General features: G+C 47.4%; 1 protein-coding gene across 3 annotated transcripts in view; it reads left to right on the forward strand.

The window, feature by feature from the left end:
• The first annotated feature begins 11,161 nt into the window (after positions 1-11,161).
• The window catches only part of RNF220 (ring finger protein 220), a 216,699-nt gene continuing 208,465 nt past the window's right edge, over positions 11,162-19,395 (forward strand). The window contains exon 1 of one of the 3 annotated variants that reach the window (XM_034651150.1): positions 11,162-11,887. In XM_034651150.1, the coding sequence (XP_034507041.1) occupies positions 11,263-11,887 (625 nt within the window). In that variant the 5' untranslated portion in view covers positions 11,162-11,262. The remainder of the gene's footprint in view (positions 11,888-19,395) is intronic. The other 2 variants (XM_034651134.1, XM_034651142.1) reach the window with 2 other exon arrangements.

The following is a 19,395-nucleotide window of genomic DNA, read 5'->3' on the forward strand; positions in this document are numbered from 1 at the left end:
CCTCATTTGTCTCTGCTGCTGAAACTGTAAGCTTCTCTAGGGCAGGGATGGACTGTTTTAAAATTTGTCTTTGTGTCCTTAGTGTCTGGCACAATAAGTGTCTGTTGAATGTTATTTATATGGACCATTCCTTACTCCACATCACCTCTGCTCTTACCTAAAGTAATATCTCCTTTACTTCTCATTTTCAGGGAATGATGTGTTCCGTGAATGTATATTTTCCAGACAACTGAAATTTACTTCCTAAAGTATCAAAATCTGCCTTGGATGGGAATTTATTTTTCTAAGTTTTTACATACTTGCTTACTCTCATAAGTAAAATATACAGAACATAATGTGTTCCTTGATGACTTATCCCTGAAAGCATTAGGGTTATGCTGGTTTGGAATTTGTGACATCCTCTGGGGCCACTGATGGGATAGGGCTTTCTGCCTCTAGACTGAGGAATTCCATCCTCTTCTGGTTTTTGAGTTCTTGTGCTCACTTCTTGTATATTGGTCACCACTTCTGGCTGTGAGTGTGCTTGCTGTAACCACATTGCCCTTTGCTCCTTTTATATGCTTTTTAATGGATATTAAAATTACAAAACTAATATATGTTCCCTGAAACACAAGCAAACAGAAGTATTTGAAGCAAGAAGCCCCTTCTTCATTCCTGCTTCCCCACCCCACCCCCGCCCCCACTCACCCACATCCCCACTCCCACTCCCTGGCATAACTATTGTTGGCAGTTTAATGTATATCCCTACAGGTCATTTCTGTCAATATGTGTGCATACTTGGTTTACATACAAATATCCAATCATATTACGTACACTGTTATACGACTTGCTTTTCTTCCCACTTGACAATATACAATAGGTATCTTGCGTGTCAGTACATTCAAGTCTATCTCCTTCTTTTTAATGGCTGCCCCCTTTTAATTTGACGATCTTAATCAGCTGTGAATGGGAAAGCCAAATAATCAAGCTTATTAGAATTGTACCTAAGAAAGAGTATATCGGCTCTGAGTGAAGGCTTGAGGAATTCTCCTAGGAGTAAAATGTGTTAACTTTAGTGCAAGGACTTTGTAATGTTTATTTTGGCTATTCTGGGACCCTTTTTGCTTATTTCCTGGTCTATTGTGTTTTGGATAGCTGAGGTTGCTGGACAATGACCCGTGAATTCATGAGGTATTACATATTCAATTTTACATTATATAATTTTGCTATGATTTTGTGGATTTAATTTTTTCATTATTTCATCTAATTCTTAAGTACTTGCATCATAGTGCAGAGCACTGAATATGGTAGCAGTTAAAAATGTTTGGCGTTACTGGATTCAAGAGCCAAAAAAAAAAAAAAAAAGTTTGGCGTGATGACTGACATAGGGCTTCTTATCTATATCATCTACCTATGAGAATGTCTACTGGATTTATGAGAACTCTAGAAGCTGATCTGAGGAAGCCTTTTACTACTAATGAACATTAAAGTACTGTCCCCTCCCAAGCATCTTGTCCTATAAATAATAAAATCCTATTTCAGATTTATATAGGGTCTTCTTTCTGCTTCATTTACCATAGAAAATGGCTAAATCCCTTTGTCTTTTTTTTTTTTAAGTAGGCACCACGCCCAGTGTGGAACCCAAGTGGGGGGCGGCTTGAACTCATGACCCTGATATCAAGATCTGAGCTGAAATCAAGAGTTGGAGACTTACCTGACTGAGCCAACCAGGCGCCCCTGTCTTCTTTTATTTTAATTTTATTTTTTTAAGTAATCTCTCTACCCAATGTGGGGCTCAAACTTAAACCCTGAGATCAAGAGTCACATGTTCTACCGACTGAACCAGCCACGCACCCCTAAATCCTGTTGATCCCACCTTTTAGATCTCCCTGTAATGCGTCCCCTCTTCTACGTTCACTGCCTCAGTTCCTTGGTTCAGGCCCTATAGATCCCAACTGACTTACCTGTAATAAACTTTTTCTTTTTTTAAGATTTTTTCATTTATTTATTTGACAGAGAGAGACAGCCAGTGAGAGAGGGAACACAAGCAGAGGGATTGGGAGAGGAAGAAGCAGGCTCCTAGTGGAGGAGCCTGATATGGGGCTCGATCCCAGAGCACCAGGATCACTCCCTGAGCTGAAGGCAGACGCTTAAAGAGTGCGCCACCCAGGCGCCCCTGTAATAAACTTCTTAATTGGTCTTCCTGCCTCCTGTCTAACCTCCACCATGCTCACCCAGTAACTAGTACGCTTTTTAAGCAGAAATCTTACCATGTCACGCCTCTGAAAAACCCACTAGGGGTTTCTCATCAGCTATAGGATAAAGTCCACTCTCCTCAACTTAGTATACATAGCCTTTTGTGATTTGTTCTACTTGTCCTGATTATCTCTTGCTGCTCGATGCCTCATACTTCAATTTCTAGGGAAATCAAGTGGCTTATAGTTCCTTCAACACATCACACAAAACAATTCTCAACAGATGCTTGTTAAATGAATGGATGAAACACCCCATATACCTGGGGTGACCATTCAACCTGCCCAGGTGAGGATGGTCCCTGTTCACACTGACCATCGCAGTGTAATTATTAATAGTGCACCTTTTCCCTATCAGACTTGTCTCACACCAGTAAATTACATGGTCATCCCAATTATAGCAGCCATCAAATTGCCTTCCACCTCTAGTCTCCTCTACCAGTTGGTGAGCTCTTTGGGGGCAGAAATTTTGTTCATCTTATTTTTATATCCTCATGTATGCATTCAACTAAAAGATTGCCCCTGTTAGATACTGAGGATATAATGTTGAACAAAACAAAAATGGTTCTTGCCCTCAGGAAGCTTACAATTCAGCAGGAAAGAATAATCTAATAGGAAGAATAACACCTAATACCATAAATGCTGCTGTGAATGAATGACTAAATGTGGGTTAAGACTTAGAGCCTCCTGGGGCGCCTGGGTGGCACAGCGGTTAAGCGTCTGCCTTCGGCTCAGGGCGTGATCCCGGCGTTATGGGTTCGAGGCCCCACATCAGGCTCCTCTGCTATGAGCCTGCTTCTTCCTCTCCCACTCCCCTGCTTGTGTTCCCTCTCTCGCTAGCTGTCTCTATCTCTGTCAAATAANAAAAAAATTTTAAAAAAAAAAAAAAAAAAAAAAAAAAAAAAAAAGAAAAAAAAAAAAAAAAGACTTAGAGCCTCCTAACAAACAGCCCTAATCCCATGAATTACAGATACAGAAATAGTCATAACCATAGAACTCTAGATTGATCAAATCAACCATTTACTCAAAGAATTGCTAATTAAAATTTTGAAATACAAGCCACACATGTATACCTAAACATACATGACGTGTAGATGCTACCTTAATGTTAAGCATAAGAAAAAAGGACCATGCAGTAATAGCAAGAATGAGACTCTGAGGGCTCTGTGTTTTTAGAGAGACAGTTTGTAATCCCATGTGGTTCTTTGCTGAGTGGATTATCAGTATGTACCCTACTCCCCCCCCCCTTTTCTTCAGATGGGAAATCTGAGGTTTCAGAAACTGAGCCACAAACAAAGGAATGATTTCTTAAACCAGGATTAGATTTTGGTTGGGCTTTGCTTTCAGAGCTAGGAGTACCTGCTATCCTAGACTTGTTAACCATGTTCCATGGGCAAATTGCAAAAACCCTTTCAACCTCAGTTTCCTATTTTATATATAAAACAATGATAACATTATCTCCAGAATTAATCTAAGGATTAAATGAGGTTATGTAAAGGCATTTAGTCCTGTAACCTAGCTCTTAGAAGGCACTCAGGGAATGTTAGTTCTCCATCCATTTCCCCCTATTTATCTTTCTGTCCTTGGTGAATTAAAAAAATGATATAAAATGATTTGAAAAAAAAGAACTGTAATACAAATACCAATAAAATTTTAATTCTTGATTCTGGGCGCTAAACTAGGCCCTCTCCACCATCTCTAAAAGTTGTAGTTTTATTTATATTCATCCGTTATCTTATTGTTATAGGCAAAGACCCTGAGAAGCATTCCAGGAGCAAAGCAGTAGGTAAGATTTTTCTGGAAAAAAAGGCAGAGTTTATGAGGGAGCCAGGATTTGGGGGTCATTTAGCTGCTGTGGGTGTCAGCCTTAAAGATTTACCCGTCTACTCTCGGTCACTTTTGGTTCAAGAAAGGAAGAAGAGCACCAAACCATTGAGATGTCCCGGGGCAGGGGATGGGGGGGTGTGATGAGAGGGAAATGTAAGCAAAAGCAAGAGCTCTGGTCAATTACCACAATGTCCGACGACCCCAAGACTTTCGAGCTCTTTCGTGAGGGCCAGCAGGTCTGTTCTCCAGGAGTGCCCTGGGTCTGGACTCCATTTCCCAGAGTCCCTTAGTGCCCTAATGTATTCAGTGCTCAGAGTGCCTGTATGTGTGTGAGTGTGAGAGAATGTGTGCGTGTGTGTGCGTGCGTGTGTGTGTGTGTCTCCGAGTCCCTGGGAGAGTGGAGGCTCATTCACTGATTAGAGCCAGCGCTGAGAGGCAGCACTGCTCCTTCTCTCACACCAACCGAGTCTCTTGATCTGTACATGCAATCCCAGGCAGCTCGCGAACACAAACCCGGGGCCAGCCGCCTACTGCTGCTGCTGCCGCTGCCGCCGCCGCCGCCGCCGCTGCCTCCGCCGGCTCTGCGCACCCGGGACTTTTCATGCACCACACTCCCTGCCTCCTTCCCTCCGTGTCCTGAAAAGTGCGACCGTTCTCCCAAGGAATTTCCACGGCAAGTATGGAGACCAGAAAGGGATGTGGGTGTGTGCGCGTACACTGAGGGGTGGGTGCGAGAGCGGCGGGTTGCTCGGGAACCTAACTTTCCGGGTCCGTTTCCTAGGGATTCGGGCGGCTCCCCCCCATAGGGGCAGGGGCTGGGACCTGGGCTGGCGCGTCTCAGATCTCCGCGACGGTGCCTCCCGGCAGCGGTGCCCTGCGCACTCCGTGCGCTGCCTCGCTCAAACTTTCTGTCTTGAGTTTTCCTTAATGTGTTTTATTTGGGGGGTGCGAGGGGGAGGGACCAGACGCGGGAATTGGACAAGTAGGGAGGGTGAGGGGACAGCCATGGAAGGGAGCAGGACTTCTTTTCTCCATCTTTTAATAAGCCCCGTTCCCACTTTGTTTGGGTCGATGGGGAGATAGCCTTGTCGCCCGGCTCCCCCGCGTACCCCGTGGTGATTTCCGGCAGGGCCCGGCCCGGGCGGTGCTCAGTGGGGAGCCCGAGGCGGCGGGCAGGATGGGGAAGGGGAGATCCTAGTGAGCAGTCCCCACCGCCCCCACACAGCACACCACCGTCCGAGTGGGGTACCCGCGCACCGCTGGGAGCCTCGGGCCCCCGGGTGCTCGGCTCACTTTTTCCCAGTGGGGGCGGGTGTGAAGGGCGTGGAGGGAGGTGGGGGTGGGGTAGGGGGAGTCGCGGCGCGCAAGAAGGAGGCAGGTGCTGGCACTGAGGTGGACCGTTCTAAACGCAACCGGTAAACTCCCTGCTCCGCCCGGCTGGACCGGCCTGGCCTTGGAGCAGCCGGACCCGTGGGGGGTCTCCCGGGATTTTCGGGGTCGGGACTCTAGCCCCGCGGTTCTATGGAACCGGGCGGGAAGACCGCCGTATAGACAGCGGCGCGTGGCTCTTTTTGTAGTTTTATTTTAATCTTAGACCTGTCTTAAACTCAGTAACAATTTCTCTTTCTCCGACTTGAGAACAAAACTTTTCAGCGAGCACGCAGGTCGCTGCAGTCCTGCGGCCACCGCCGCGGTGCTCGTCAGCCCCTGCGGAGCGACCTTCTCCGCCCGGAGCCGGGCCCCGCCACCGCGCTCCCGAGCCTTCGGCCGGCCCCCCTCCCCAGCCCCGGGCTTTTCAGGGCTCGGCCTGGGCGTTTCGCCTTTGTGCTTTGTAAGGGAAAGCCTTTTCTTCCAGGGCACAACAAACTTGGGCGGAGAGCTTCCGTGTGGCCCCCCGGGCGAGGCCGCCCACGGTGGTGAGACCATCCGAGGGGATGCCCGGTCCGTCCTTTGCTCCACGAGCCCTTCCAAGAGCTCGAGGCCCAGGTGGACCCCAGCCGGCGAGAGCGCGCGGGAGCCCCGAAGTAGCGGGGGCTCCGAGTGCCCGGAGGCAGAGGAAGAGCTCTTGCTTCCCGTTCGGAACGCGCTGCTTCTTTGGGCCCTAGCCGCGGCTGCAGTGGAGGGCCAGGGCCCGGGCCCCGAGCCGGGCGCGCGTCGCACCGGGTGGGTGCATGGGGCGGGGGCGATCGGTGTGGGGTTCAGCCCTGCCTGGCGTGTCCGGGCCGGGCCGTCCGGGGTCTGTGGCCTGTGCCGCCTCCCTGCCCCGGGAACAGCAGAGAGGGAGGACTCGGGCGCTGTCTGCCCGCGATGCCCACCAACCACGTCTCGCCTCCAGCCCCCGCTCCGGACTCGGCTTGAGGGGCAAAGGGGAAAGAAAGGGAAAATAAAGAGAAAAAAGGGCGGGCAGTGAGGAAGCGGCGGGTCAGACTGGAGGGAGCAGAGCGGCCAGGGATGCCCAGCCTCCTCCTCTGCCAGTCTCGGGGGTTCTTGCCGAAAATGGAAAATGAGCTGAGGGGGGAAGGCAGAAAGAGCGTCGAGGAAGAGATGCGGGAGGCTTCCGTTCCCATCCCTCCTGGCCCGCGGAAACCCGGTAAAAGTGGCGTGAGTTCGCTCGCTGCGATCCAGGGCGAGGTGGGGGAAGGCCGAGGACAGGGCGGCGCCGCCCCGCTGGTGACCGACGGGGCCGAGGCCGGGCGCCCAGCGAGCGGGGACGCACACCTGTTCTGCGAGCTGCGTCGTGTGCGGCGGCCGGACGGCGTCCGCGCTAAAGGCAGAACTCTCCCTTCCTCACCCCAGGCCCGCAGTCCCGGAACCGGGAGGGCCCGGTTGCCCCGCGCCGGCCGGCATTTACGTGAGCGCCAGAATCCATGAGCCCGGTGGCTGCCCGCCGAAGCGGTGGCGCGCGGCGATGAGACCCGGGTGACCCGCGGGGCGGGGTTGTGCAGGGGCACAAGGTCCTTGGACTTTGATCGAAGGCATCCCTCCCCCCAGCCCCTGTCTCGCGGGCCCTGCCCGGCAGTGGACCCGGGCTCCTCGCACTTATCGGTTCTTCCTTGACCGGCGCCCTGGTTCCCCAAAGTTACAAGCAGCTTGTTTCGTGCGGAGGTTGTTGGGGACCTAAAGTATTCTTTGTGCAATGGCAGCCGAGAGCTGCAGGAAGAGGTCAGGCCAAGGAGTGGTGGGCTCGGCTCTGCGTTGGCCCCAAGTTTTTGCAGGTTTCGCCTTCACCTCTTCTTCCTCCGTTTTCCTTAAAAGAGTTGGTTTTCCTTGGTTAAGTCTCCTACCGGCTGAATTTTGCACCCGCTTAGCTGAGCAGGCAGCCCCGCAGCCCCGCAGCCCCGCACTCTTCGACAGGCCGGGCTTTTTCGGATTCGCACCCGTTGGCAAGCCGGGCCTGGGTCGGGGTCCAAATCTGGGACCGATACCCGGCCGCGTCTGAATCGCAGGCGTTGGCCCCAGCCTTTGGAATAGTGTTAAGCTTATGCTTCCTGAGCTCTTGCATATGGTGGTAACATTTCTGTTAGAGCGGTGTTTCCAAATACCCCCTGGGCATTTGGTGTGCGGGAATTCTCTTCAAGCGAAGAAGTCTGTGAACTTAAAAAAAAAAAAAAATCTTTCCTGAATTCTTCACAACCCCCCACTACCCTGGCCCCATTTCCCATTGTTCTTTGCTTTTTAAGTTGCCTGTTAATTTTTTAAAAGTTTATTTATGCAAGGGGAAAATATCGTTTAATTTGTTCTATTATTTTAATTCCTGGCTTTTGGAAACGATTCAGAGACCACAAAAATGTCACCTGTTGTAATAAGCGGAGGAGTGTGGTGTGTGCGTTTTAATTGCCAGCAGAGTCGTAGTTTGGTGGGCGTTCAGAGCTAGGGCTCCGGGAAAGAGGCTTTGCAGCTTTTCTTTGTGGCAGTCATTTGCAAGTGGGTTTGGTTCCCAGCAGCAGCAGCGCCGCTTCCTTCTACGCCGATCCCAGCACGGGTCAGGAAGCCCAGACCCTGGACAGGGATGGTCAGAGGCTGGGGTGGGAGATTGCCCACTCTCGGAGACTTTCTTTCAGACTTTCGGTTTTTCAATGCGAAAGTGGCTAGTTCGCGCCGGAGAGCGCGGAGCGCTGCGCATCAGCCTGGCTTCAGACATTTTCACGTTCCAAACGCCAGTTTCTTCGTTTCATTTGTCTTGGTTCTGGCATGTTTAACCACGCAATTAGTAATCTCACTAATTATTCAGTTAGCTGGCGTTTTGTAATCACTTTAAACCAGGGTCGGGTGTGTGATTTAACAAACTCCCACACAGACCTGAACCAAACCCATCACGTCAAGGATTTGAAAATTTTAAAACTCAATATTTGTTGGTCCCTCCGTCCAACCTCACTGCCTGCCAGACAATTTATTTAGCTTCGTGGATTGATCCCTCCTCCTTGTTTAGTTAATTCAACAAAGACTTTTTGCAATCTGTTTGGAGTTTGTCTGATGCCGTGGAAAAGTAGCTGATGATTTATTTGGTTGCTTTTCGATTTCTGTCTTCAGCCCTTCTTTCTCCTCCTTTCAGCGGGGATGTCAGCTGTTATTACTTCCTATTGATCCCTTTGCAAAGTGAGAAGTGAACTAAAATTAATGTCAATTCCACTGCTCGGATCAATAGCTGGAGTTATTTTAATCTGGATTTGCACGAAGTGCTAAATTAAAAAAAATCAGCATAGAGGCAGAAAAGTAACAGTTACTTACTTTCCCTTTGCCTGGTTCTTTACAGTCACCCAAATGCTCCATCAAGCTGATTATCTTACAATCCATATTTTTTTAATTAAGAGGGTCAGTTAGTTTTCTTATTTTGGGTTCTGTGTTTAAACCCATGACATTTTGACATTGGGAGTGTATTAACTATAGATTTTCATAATGACTGTGGTCTGCTGAAGCCTCGTCTATACAAGTTGTTTATGTGAGGAGGGGGTAAGAAAGAAAAGGAAAAAGAAAAAAAACACACTCCCCCTTCCCCCACAGAGACCAACGCCCACACAGTGGAGTAAAAGAGATGTGGCCTGGAAAAATATTGTTGATTTATTTTCAGTATAATGAAGTTTCAAATGAATAACCAGGTTTGAGTGATTCACCGTGTTCTGTTGGAGTGTCCGGTGCTGTCGCCAGATTACTAATTTATGAAACTCATTTAACATAATGAGGTGATCCAGGAAGTAAAAATAGAAAGTGAATTCTCTAGGCAATTGGTTATTTGGGGGGAAAACATTCCACCCTTCACCCCCTACCCCCAGTGTATTATGTTTGTCCTTTTCTCCTGCTTGCCTCATGTAATTTTGCTTGTTGAGAGACAAGTAGTTAGTTATTTCTGTTGTGAAGAGCTGCTTAGAACCCTTGGAACAGCCCTAGACCCACTTTTAGAGCGTCCATGTTGTGTGACCATTAATCTGACTTGAAAACAGCCAAGAACAGGATTCCCAGACCAGACTTGTCAGGCTAACTGGCTGTCCTTGGCAGCTCATTCCCTGCACTGCTATAACTTGACAGGAAAGTTATTTAAAATTTGGAAGAGAGAAAAATCCGTTAATGTGAGATACATAATCTGGTAATTTAGCAATGATGTCTATAAGGAGAGATGCCAAATGAGGAAGCAGTCTGATGGTGTGCACTCATCTTCCCAATTAATAACAGTCATTGACACGTCTGCTACAGGATGAGAGAAGGAAATACTCTCTTTGCACTGCATTAAGCCAAGGGGATTCATCTACAGTGTAACTGAGGCTTCTTTAGTTGAGGGAATACCAAAGATACTCCATTATCTAGGTGTTGTGTGTTTTTTTTTTTTAAGGGAGGGGTTAAGTTCTTTCTTGAGTTATGACTCTTGATTTAAAGGTTATAATTTGTAGCAGATGGTGATTTTTGGTTACACTTTAAGTTTCATTAAGTTTCTATCTAGTGTATATTTTTGAAGCTGATAAATTCTAGTATTCATCTTATGTTATCCTGACTTTTGATATATAGCCCTTCTCCCACTTCCCCAACCCCTCACTCAAAATAAATTTTGAAATGGAATCAGTGGCTATGGAAATGTACACCTAAATTTAAAAGGGAAATTGAAGGAAGTCTCTCTGAACTCCAGTTTGTTCCAGGGGCCTTTATCAGACATCAACTCTGACTGGGCCAATAAGCAGAGCAAAATAAGTCAGAAATTTTGTTAACATTTTGCTCCAAATGTTAATGGCAAATTCAAGGCTGTTTACAAATCTACTTAAGAGCGAGTGCATTAGTAACTAAAATTACCGATCCGTTCTTTGCTGCCCCTAGAAGACAGCCGCTTCCTAGAGAACATATGCCAAAGGCACCCATTATGGGGTTAAATATTGTCAGAGACACCAGGCATTTTACTGATGAAGGTTTTGTTCCTTCTCAGAAAAGAGAGAACCTGTATGATCAGAGAGGGGTGTGCATCAAAAATAATATTGCTGTTGTCTCTTCACATAGCACTTCTTTCTAACAGTCTTAGATGATACATGAAGATGTGCGTTGATGTATGTGCCAATGTGTGTGATTTATCCACACGTACAATTCGTACCGACTAGCACGTACAGATGGTCTAGATGTGCCTGATTTAGGAATTTTTCAGCACCAGGGCGTTGTCAGGGGAGACGAAGAGAGGATGTGTTTGTGGGGGGTCATATAGGTAGAACCTTGCCTCCGTTTGAACATCAGGCCTGCCATGAGCGGTGTGTGCGGGTGAAAACCCTTTAAAATATAGACCCCACCTAATCTGCTGGGTGACATGGCCTTCCAAAGCTCATTTGCTCGGGGAATATTGTATTTGGAGGTTTTATGATTTTTTTTCCTTTGCTGGGCTCAGGCGCAGTTCACCCGGAACGTGTAGGGACCAAAGTCAGCTACGCGTACATCACAGTAAGTTGTCTATTGATTTTCCTGAATGAAAATGGTCTGATGCTGCTGCCCACTGGCTCCTAAAGCCCGTGGTGTCTCTTGCCCGAGCCAGAAGGATGGTGTTTCGATCACTTGGGGTTTCCCTTTTTTTCTCCCCCTGACCTTCCTCCCCCCTCTTTTTTTCTCTTTGCTGTTTCCGCAGGTCTTAGAAGGGGATGATTCCCCAGTAATATTCCCTTCCCTGATCCAAGGTGCCACTCGGCCTCCCTCCCAGGGAAGACTGCTTCTTGTGTGACATCAGCCATAGAAAGAGACTCCGATGGACTTACACCGGGCAGCCTTCAAGATGGAGAACTCATCCTACCTCCCCAACCCGCTGGCATCCCCAGCATTGATGGTCCTGGCGTCCACGGCTGAGGCCAGCCGCGATGCTTCCATCCCTTGTCAGCAGCCACGACCCTTTGGTGTACCTGTCTCAGTAGACAAGGACGTGCATATTCCATTCACCAACGGTTCCTACACCTTTGCCTCTATGTACCATCGGCAAGGTGGGGTGCCAGGCACTTTTGCCAATCGTGATTTTCCCCCTTCTTTACTGCACCTCCACCCTCAGTTTGCTCCCCCAAATCTAGATTGCACCCCAATCAGTATGCTGAATCATAGTGGAGTGGGGGCTTTCCGTCCCTTCGCTTCCACTGAGGACCGGGAGAGTTATCAGTCAGCCTTTACGCCGGCCAAGCGACTTAAGAACTGCCATGACACAGAATCTCCCCACTTGCGCTTCTCAGATGCAGATGGCAAGGAATATGACTTTGGGACACAGCTGCCATCTAGCTCCCCCGGTTCACTTAAGGTGGACGATACTGGGAAGAAGATTTTTGCTGTCTCTGGCCTCATTTCGGATCGGGAAGCCTCTTCTAGCCCAGAGGATCGGAATGACAGATGTAAGTACTTTGGTGCGAGCCTTCCCTACCCCCAGCAAGCCCTGCCTCACAGTAGCGTTCAACAGGTCGGTGGCAGTTTTCATGCTCCTAGGAATGGGGAGGGCCAACTACTATCCACTCAATGGCTGCGGAGTGCTAACATTTCCTTGTCTCTTGTCGATGAGCATTGACAGTTCCGGGAGGAGGTGTTTTTCTGAAGGTAGCCAGAGGCAACTTGGCCTCCACCCTGTCTCTCCCCAGGGCATGATTGGCTTATTCTCTGGGGACTCTGGAGTGAAGAGGGGTGCCATATATATACTGGAGTGAATGTCATTTTATTAGAAAGCGTAGGTTCCTGGGAGATTTGGGGGGCCTGAAGAAGCTCGTCCATCCCTCCTCTCTTTGCTGTCCTCATTATATTTCTCTGATCTTGGCATTATTTTTTCGCTTTTCCATTGTATCACATCCAGTGGACTCCACGTGATTTTATTTTCCCAACTCTCAGCCGTTGTCCACATCAGGCTATTTTTCAGAGAAGGACAAAGGTGTCGTCAATCACCATAAAGCATTTCAAACAGCTGTGTTTTCCTTGTGATCGCAAGGCTAGAAAGCCGACTTCTCTTGGGATTTAACAGGTTTGCTGGATGCTTATCCTGGGGCTCACTTTTAGGACTAGACATGGTTGACCTGTGTGACTGCTCCATATTTGATGTTCGCAACTATTATTAATTTCTGCTTATGGAACAGCTTTCTCGTGTTCTCCCAGTGCCTCGTTGAGCTTTGGCGACCCTCGCTAATAGTTGGAACTAAACCTTTATTTGGAACTTGTAGACCGGGAGTGCTGAACCCTGCAATCTTCTCCTCTAACAGAATCAGAAAATAATTGTGTTCTGAGGCTTTTGGGCTGTGGGTAGGCAGAGCAGTGTTCTTCAAGCCTGGTGAGAATTTATGAACTGAGGCTGTTTTCCACCCAACCCTTTGTTCTAAGATTTGCTTCATTTTATTTTCTTAACAAAACTACATCTGAGGCTTGCTTTCCCCTCTTGTCTATTTTTTGTGCTCCTGTCCTCTCTCTAGCCATCAACATGAATACCATTTTTTTTCTCTTCTCTTTATGATGCCGAGGAGAGTAATAGAGACATTGCAGCTCTCCCCTGTCGGCGCTGCTTCCTCAGGCTGTCTCCTTGAATTAGGCACTGTGTTAACTTTCCTGCGCTAAAAGGCATCTGCCTAAACCCAGCGTACCTTTTCAATAAAAGTCATCATAAAATCAACCTGCCTTGTAAATCCATCGCTCTTTGGTTTTGAAATATGTTGCAAGTGTGTCTTTTATGTCAGCGTCTGTAAGCCCGAGACCTCCCCACTTCAGGGAGAAGCTGCTGTATGCCAGCACGAGTGCCCGTGTGTTCTCTCACTTTGCCTGGGCTCCTCTTCCACCGTCTCCCCTGCTGGCCAGCTGACGTATGAGTTACCATCTTGCTTTTGGAGTATCCCTGCTGAACAGGCTGGCATGCTGTTGGTCTGTTGTGTTTTACTTTGGTGCAGTTTTCATTTGTCAATGTGCAAGGGATCAAGACGAGCTGTAGTCTGACCTCTGGCTAAAGCTGGCCTGGGTGAGGGTGTGACGGATTCTGCCCCTTTTTGCTCCAAATACAAGTTGAAGATGAAATCCTCTCAAACCTAGTATGCTGCACAAAGTAACATCTGGAGATCAAGACTCCTTTCTTCTCTCCCAACAGATCCGGCTGGTCTCCATTTTTCTCTCTCTTTAGCCCAAACCTGTGTCAGACCCCCAGAGCAGGAGGAAGCTTGTTAGTCAAGTCAGAACTCATAGATGTGGCTATCCATTCCCCCTCCGAGTGTCAAAGCCGTAACTCTTGTGTTTGCCTGGTTTGCGTTGTGTGGTGGTGCCGTCCCCCATGGAGATGGATCCCTCACACAGGAATACGCCTGGGTGGAGAAAAATTAAATGAGTCTATCTCCCAAAGTGAAATGGAATTCTGACCTTGAAATTAATGAGATTCTGATCAGAAGGGTGGGGAAACTTCCTTATTTCAAATTGTAGTGTTATAGAAATTGGAGCCCTTTTCCCTTTCATTTGCTTAAAATATTCTTTCTTTAGAGAGTACTTCGTCTTCTCTTTTTTCTCTTATACAGACATAAAGCCTATAGGCATGTCTGAGTGTAGGATGTTTGCATACCCACATTATTATCTGGAGTTGCATTTGTGACTAATCTTTAACAAAAAACAAAGGTGCAAAGTGAAGAGGAGCCTCTCAGCCTGTGATAGCTCTGGATCTGGGCGCCTTCCTCCTTTTCTCTCCTTAGGTGGCAGAGCAGCCTTCACAGGGTTGTACTGGGTAGCGTTCGTGCTTTTGATTTTGAGTTTTTGGAAGGCGGGAGAAAGATTCTTCTGTAGGGAAGGGTTGGAGAGGCACTGTGACAAAGTCTGCAGCAGCTTTCTTGGCTCCTGTCATATGCCGACGTGTGTCGGAATATTTATGGTCTGTTTTATGTAAATACATATTTAAGGGCCGTTAGAAGGCCTGATTATTCCCACTAGATGCCTTTCAGGTCTTCCCTACAGAACCGTTTTGAAATAAGTAATATTTCTCAGATAATCGAGTGACAGTGTACAAGACTGCTTCCAAAGGGAGAGCTTAAGGGGCAGATGGGGCAGTGAGGGGGATGGGGAGGCGAGAAGAGAGAGGATAGAAAGTGTTCAAAAAAGCAAAGTAATAGGATGCAGTGGCTTTTGGTCAGATTGCCAAAACTAACCATGTGTATTCAAGTTTTTTTATTCTTAAAATTTAGAGTTAATTTCTGATGTGGTTGACTTATTTTTCAGTTCTCTTCATATAAATAAATTTTTCTCATAAAATGTGAAAAAAAATGTTTTAATTAAATACAACAGTAAAACTCCTAAATAGGCACTTAGCTTTAGGGGTTTTTTTCGGGGATGGGGGCTGAGTATGGGTATGTGTGTGTGTCCTTTACTTACAGTAGAAGTTTTATGACTGAGTTTTAGGTCAATGAAAAATCAGTTTTACAATGGAAACACTGACAGTTTTTACTGTCTCAGTCACCCCCTGCTCACACACTGCATCCATATGCAGATATGTCCACATGTGAGAGCATTTGAAAGAGGGGCCTGCAGACGTGGTGTAATGCACACGTGTTCTTTCCTTAAATCTGGGTGCTGATAGGCAGGATTTCTTTTGTGATTAAATATGCTTTTTTGTAGACCAAAATGTAGCTATTTGGGTAAAGGACTGTCTCTCCTAGTAGATGATTTCCAGTTTGCTTGCCTGTTCATCCACCTGGCATCACAGGTGATTCGTGAGGTAGGTGTGGGGTTCTATGGAAAAAAGAAGCCCTTACTCGACAGGACTGACTTATTTGCCCTGGAGAAAGGGAGAAGTGTTTTGTGAGAAGCCATTCATGGAGGATGCGTAACTCCCCAGGAAGGCAACTGAGGTAACTCCTGTTTATTGTCACTCCCTGAACCAGTCTCCAAGGCTTCTTGTCCAGGGAAATGGTGCTAAAATTTATGGACCAATTATGAATAGTCCACGTGTGTCTTACATATGAAGTGTCTACAGATATGTTTCCCAGGGCTTTTAAAATAAACATTTCCTCATTAAGGAAACTTTACAACAAAAGGGAAGATAAGTATTATCTGCTGCCTTGTGCTAGAATCTATACATTTATTACCCCCATAGCGCCCTGGCTCTTATCATGTGCATTTCCTTGTTCTCTGTTGGCCACTCCTGTGCCCAGATTCCTGCTTGGGTGACACAAGTTTTTGGTTTTGGTTTTTTGGTTTTTTGGTTTTTTTCTGGGCCAGCCTGCCAGTCATTCCACTCAGTCAGCCCAAACTGGAGTTGGCTAGTATGCATGCTCATCAGAGGGCTGAGAGGAACCAGAACTGTCCCAGTTGGAGCAATGACTGGCCCTGCCTTCTGATTCACCTCAGGGACGGGCACTGGGCATTGACCCTACAGTGACCCTGTTTCCTTGGCCCTTGCCTGTGTCAGGCAGATTCACTGGTAGGCAGGAAACCCGGTGGCTCACAGCAGTTCCTGGATGTTCTGCTTTGCTCTCATCTTTGATGTGTTTGAAAAGTCGTTCTTGATCCCCAAAAGCCCTGAGTAGCAGATGGTATTTTGTACTTGGAGAATGTGTCTTTATGAAGGCATGTATCATCAAAGACCCTGTGTCCTAACAATCAGATCAGCTGAGCCCACATAGGCCCAAGGGCAGCCTGGAATGAGGAGTCCCAGCTACATCATGGAGGTGGTGTTAAGAGGGATACTTCCCAAGGGCTCTGGGACTGGAGTGGCCAGGGACCCTAACCTGAGCTTTTAGGAAAACTGCTCTTAGCAGGGAATGTTTGGGACAGTTGTCAGGTCACCAGCCTCAACTTCTGGATTGTAGCTGGAGCAGATGACCACTGTGAAAGGGCCAGCAGATCACCAGAGGAGATGGGTCAGATGGTCCCCTCCCTACCGACTGCCCAGACCTAGCCCAATTGTCACTCAGCTGCTCCCCGATTTCTCCCGGAGCCCCTTTTCTCCTCCCTCTGGGGGTGGAGGGCAAGAACTCCTGTGATGTGGGGTGGTTTCTGGTTGTTCACTCCCAGCACAGTCATGGAGACTCCTTTTCATGGTGCTGGGTTTAATTGTCTTGTTGGGATAAAGAAATGTTTGCACAGCTAAAGTGGGGCCGGGCTGGACGGGAGCAGTCCCTGATGGCTGCAGAGCCATCTGGCCTGGCTTGGCTTGGCTCAGCGCGCCGCTCGCCCGCCGCCCGCCCGCCAGCCCGGCGGCTGGGCTCGCTCCCGCTCCCGCTCCCGCTCCCGCTCTCTTCCCCTGTCCTCGCTCCACGCCGCGCCGCTCTGGTCGGCGGCTGCCTCCTCGCGCGGCCGGAATGCCTAATCACCATGGTGAGAAAACGGACACCGCAGCCGTCCTCCCTCCTCGCCTCGCCTCGCGCCCTCCCTCCCATCAATTGTCATGCAGAAGTGATCCGGGCTGCCGTTTCCTCGCGGCCGCCAGCCAGCCCCTCGCCGCTCCCGGCAGAAGGGTGGCTGGTAATTGATCGTTTGGGGGAGGGGGCGCGGAGAGACGCGAGGCCCGGCCAGGGGGAGGAAGGACCGCAGAGCGGGCACCGTTGACTCACTTGGAAAGGACCCCCCAGCCTCCGCCACCGACATGGCTTTCAAGTGGTCTCAGAAATGTTGGTGACCTCGCCGTCGCTCCCGCCGGACTCGGAGGCTGCGGGAGAACTCCGGAAAAAAAAAAAAAAAAAAAAAAAAAAAAAAAAAAAAAAAAAAAAAAAAAAAAAAAAAAAAAAAAAAAAAAAGGCGGCCTCGGCGGGCCGGGGCCNGGTGAGGGGCAGGAGTGGGGGAGGGCGCGGGGGCGCGTCGGGGAGGACGGACTTGTGTCCACGCGCATCTGGAGCTAGCATTTCCCTCGGCACCCGAGGACTTTGAGGTTTCTCCTGTAGATTCGAAATGTTTTTCCCGTCTTGCTTTTCAAATTTGTGAAACGTTCCGGGGAATGTTTCCCAAGTCCTGGGGTTCGTGAATCCGCAGGATGGCTGGTATTCGGGCGAGGCGAGTCTCGGTCGCCTCTGACAGTCTGAGGCTCTCAGCCAGCACAGCGGGGCTTGTTAAAGTCCGGGCAATTTCTGGAACTCTTCCCACGGGAAGTTTTCCGGGGCTGCCTTCCGGTCAGCGGCCCCAGGTTGATTATTTGGTGGCCCTTTTTTGTTTGAAAACAAAAAACACACATTGTATCCTAATAACAAAAGTTGCTCTCCCTCCCCATCCCCTTTCCTCATTAGGCAGAAGAGGAAACTGAAAAAATAGAATTATATTTTTATATTAGTTTTTCTTATTTTTAACCCTTGTTAACTACATCCATCTGGTTAATAAATATTAGCACACATTGAAATGTATTCTTTGTAAATACTCGGCGTTTGGAGTGATAATACATTTAATAGAGTTATATTTTCATAATGGTTTTTCATATTTTTAAGTCTTATTAACCACATCCATCTGGTCAATAAATATCAGCGTACATGTTGGAATGTACTCTTTATAAATACTTGGGATTTGGCATGATGATACATTTTAAGTGTAAAATCCACACAATTGTAACACCAAAATTACAGTAATCTTTGGATTTGAATATTCTCTTCCAGCAGTTTAACAGCATTTCCCAGTGCCATTTTCCCCCTACAGACAGATGAACTGCAGACTTGAAGAAGATAACTTATTGCTGTATAGCAGCTAAAATGCCTTCACGTTTTAAAAAATACCATTTAAGTTGTGGCGTTTGTGGCTGAACAGAACCTACAAGTGTGTGCTGTGGGTGGGAATTTGTAAATACCTCTTTTCTTGGGCAAGGAGAATATTCTGCAAAAGATCTTTCACCTACTTAGTCTCTCTCTTAGCCTTTTCCAGGAAAAGATCCTGATTTGGGACTATGGGTGTAGGCCTGGAGAAATGATAGGCTGTGGTATGAACCAGTAAACCTGGTAGATGCTAAGTAAACAGGAGGAATTCATTCCCTTCCATTTTTACCAAATGGATTAGGTTTTTCTATAATCTTAACCACACTTTAGTTTTAGTGCTAAAAAATTTGAGGGGGGGATGGTGCCAATCACATCAAAAGGGTTCGGGTGTTAGTTGAGTATTGAATAAATTAATGGTTTTGATTATAATCTAATTTTTCCCCCAAGTTTTCATCAGTTTGCCACTCCTCAGCATTGCACTGGATAATAATATCTATTAGACTCTGCTATCCCAAAGGTGTAGAGGCTGGAGGAAAGAAAATAATTTATTTATGCCTTGAGGTTTAAGAATGACAAAAGTAGGTAGGGAGTTTTTCAAGAGATATGTGAAATTGCCTTTCTCAAATATAGACCTACTATGTTGATTATTTGGGGGTACCAAAAGAATTTTCAAGGCTTAAAAAATAACTTAAAATTTGCTTTTCTCACCTAACGCTCTAGAAACCTAAGATCAGAGGCTATCCCCTTCCCAAATGTCTTCTCACAGCATTACATCTCCTATATTGGAGTCCACAAATGCTGATCTGCTTTTGATGTGTATTTAAAAAAAAAAAAAAAAAGTTCCTATCCAGGTCCTGGCAAAGCTGGAAACAGACAAGTGATGTGGGGGGTTTGTAGACACATATAACCATCTGGCAATTCAGACATTTGACCGTCAGTTTTCTCTGTGGAATGTGTTCTGATTGAAGATGACCTAGAGGAAATGAAAGCTTGTTTTTTGGGGGAAGACAGAGTGCTGCCTCCAGTACATTCTGTTCAGGCATGGAGCTTTAGGAAAGTCAAGAGCTGTATGTGTGAAGAAGGAACCTTTTGGTACAGTCTCATGAGAAATCAAGCCCAGTAAGCCTGAGTGTGACTCACCAGATGAGGGTTGTCTTTTTCCACTGAAATTCATTTGCAGGCTGAGACTTATGGCTTTGCATCCGTCTTAGAGCAGCAGACAGTGAGAA

This window comes from Ailuropoda melanoleuca, chromosome 2, assembly GCF_002007445.2.
Source record: "Ailuropoda melanoleuca isolate Jingjing chromosome 2, ASM200744v2, whole genome shotgun sequence".
Classification (NCBI taxonomy): Eukaryota; Metazoa; Chordata; class Mammalia; order Carnivora; family Ursidae; genus Ailuropoda; species Ailuropoda melanoleuca.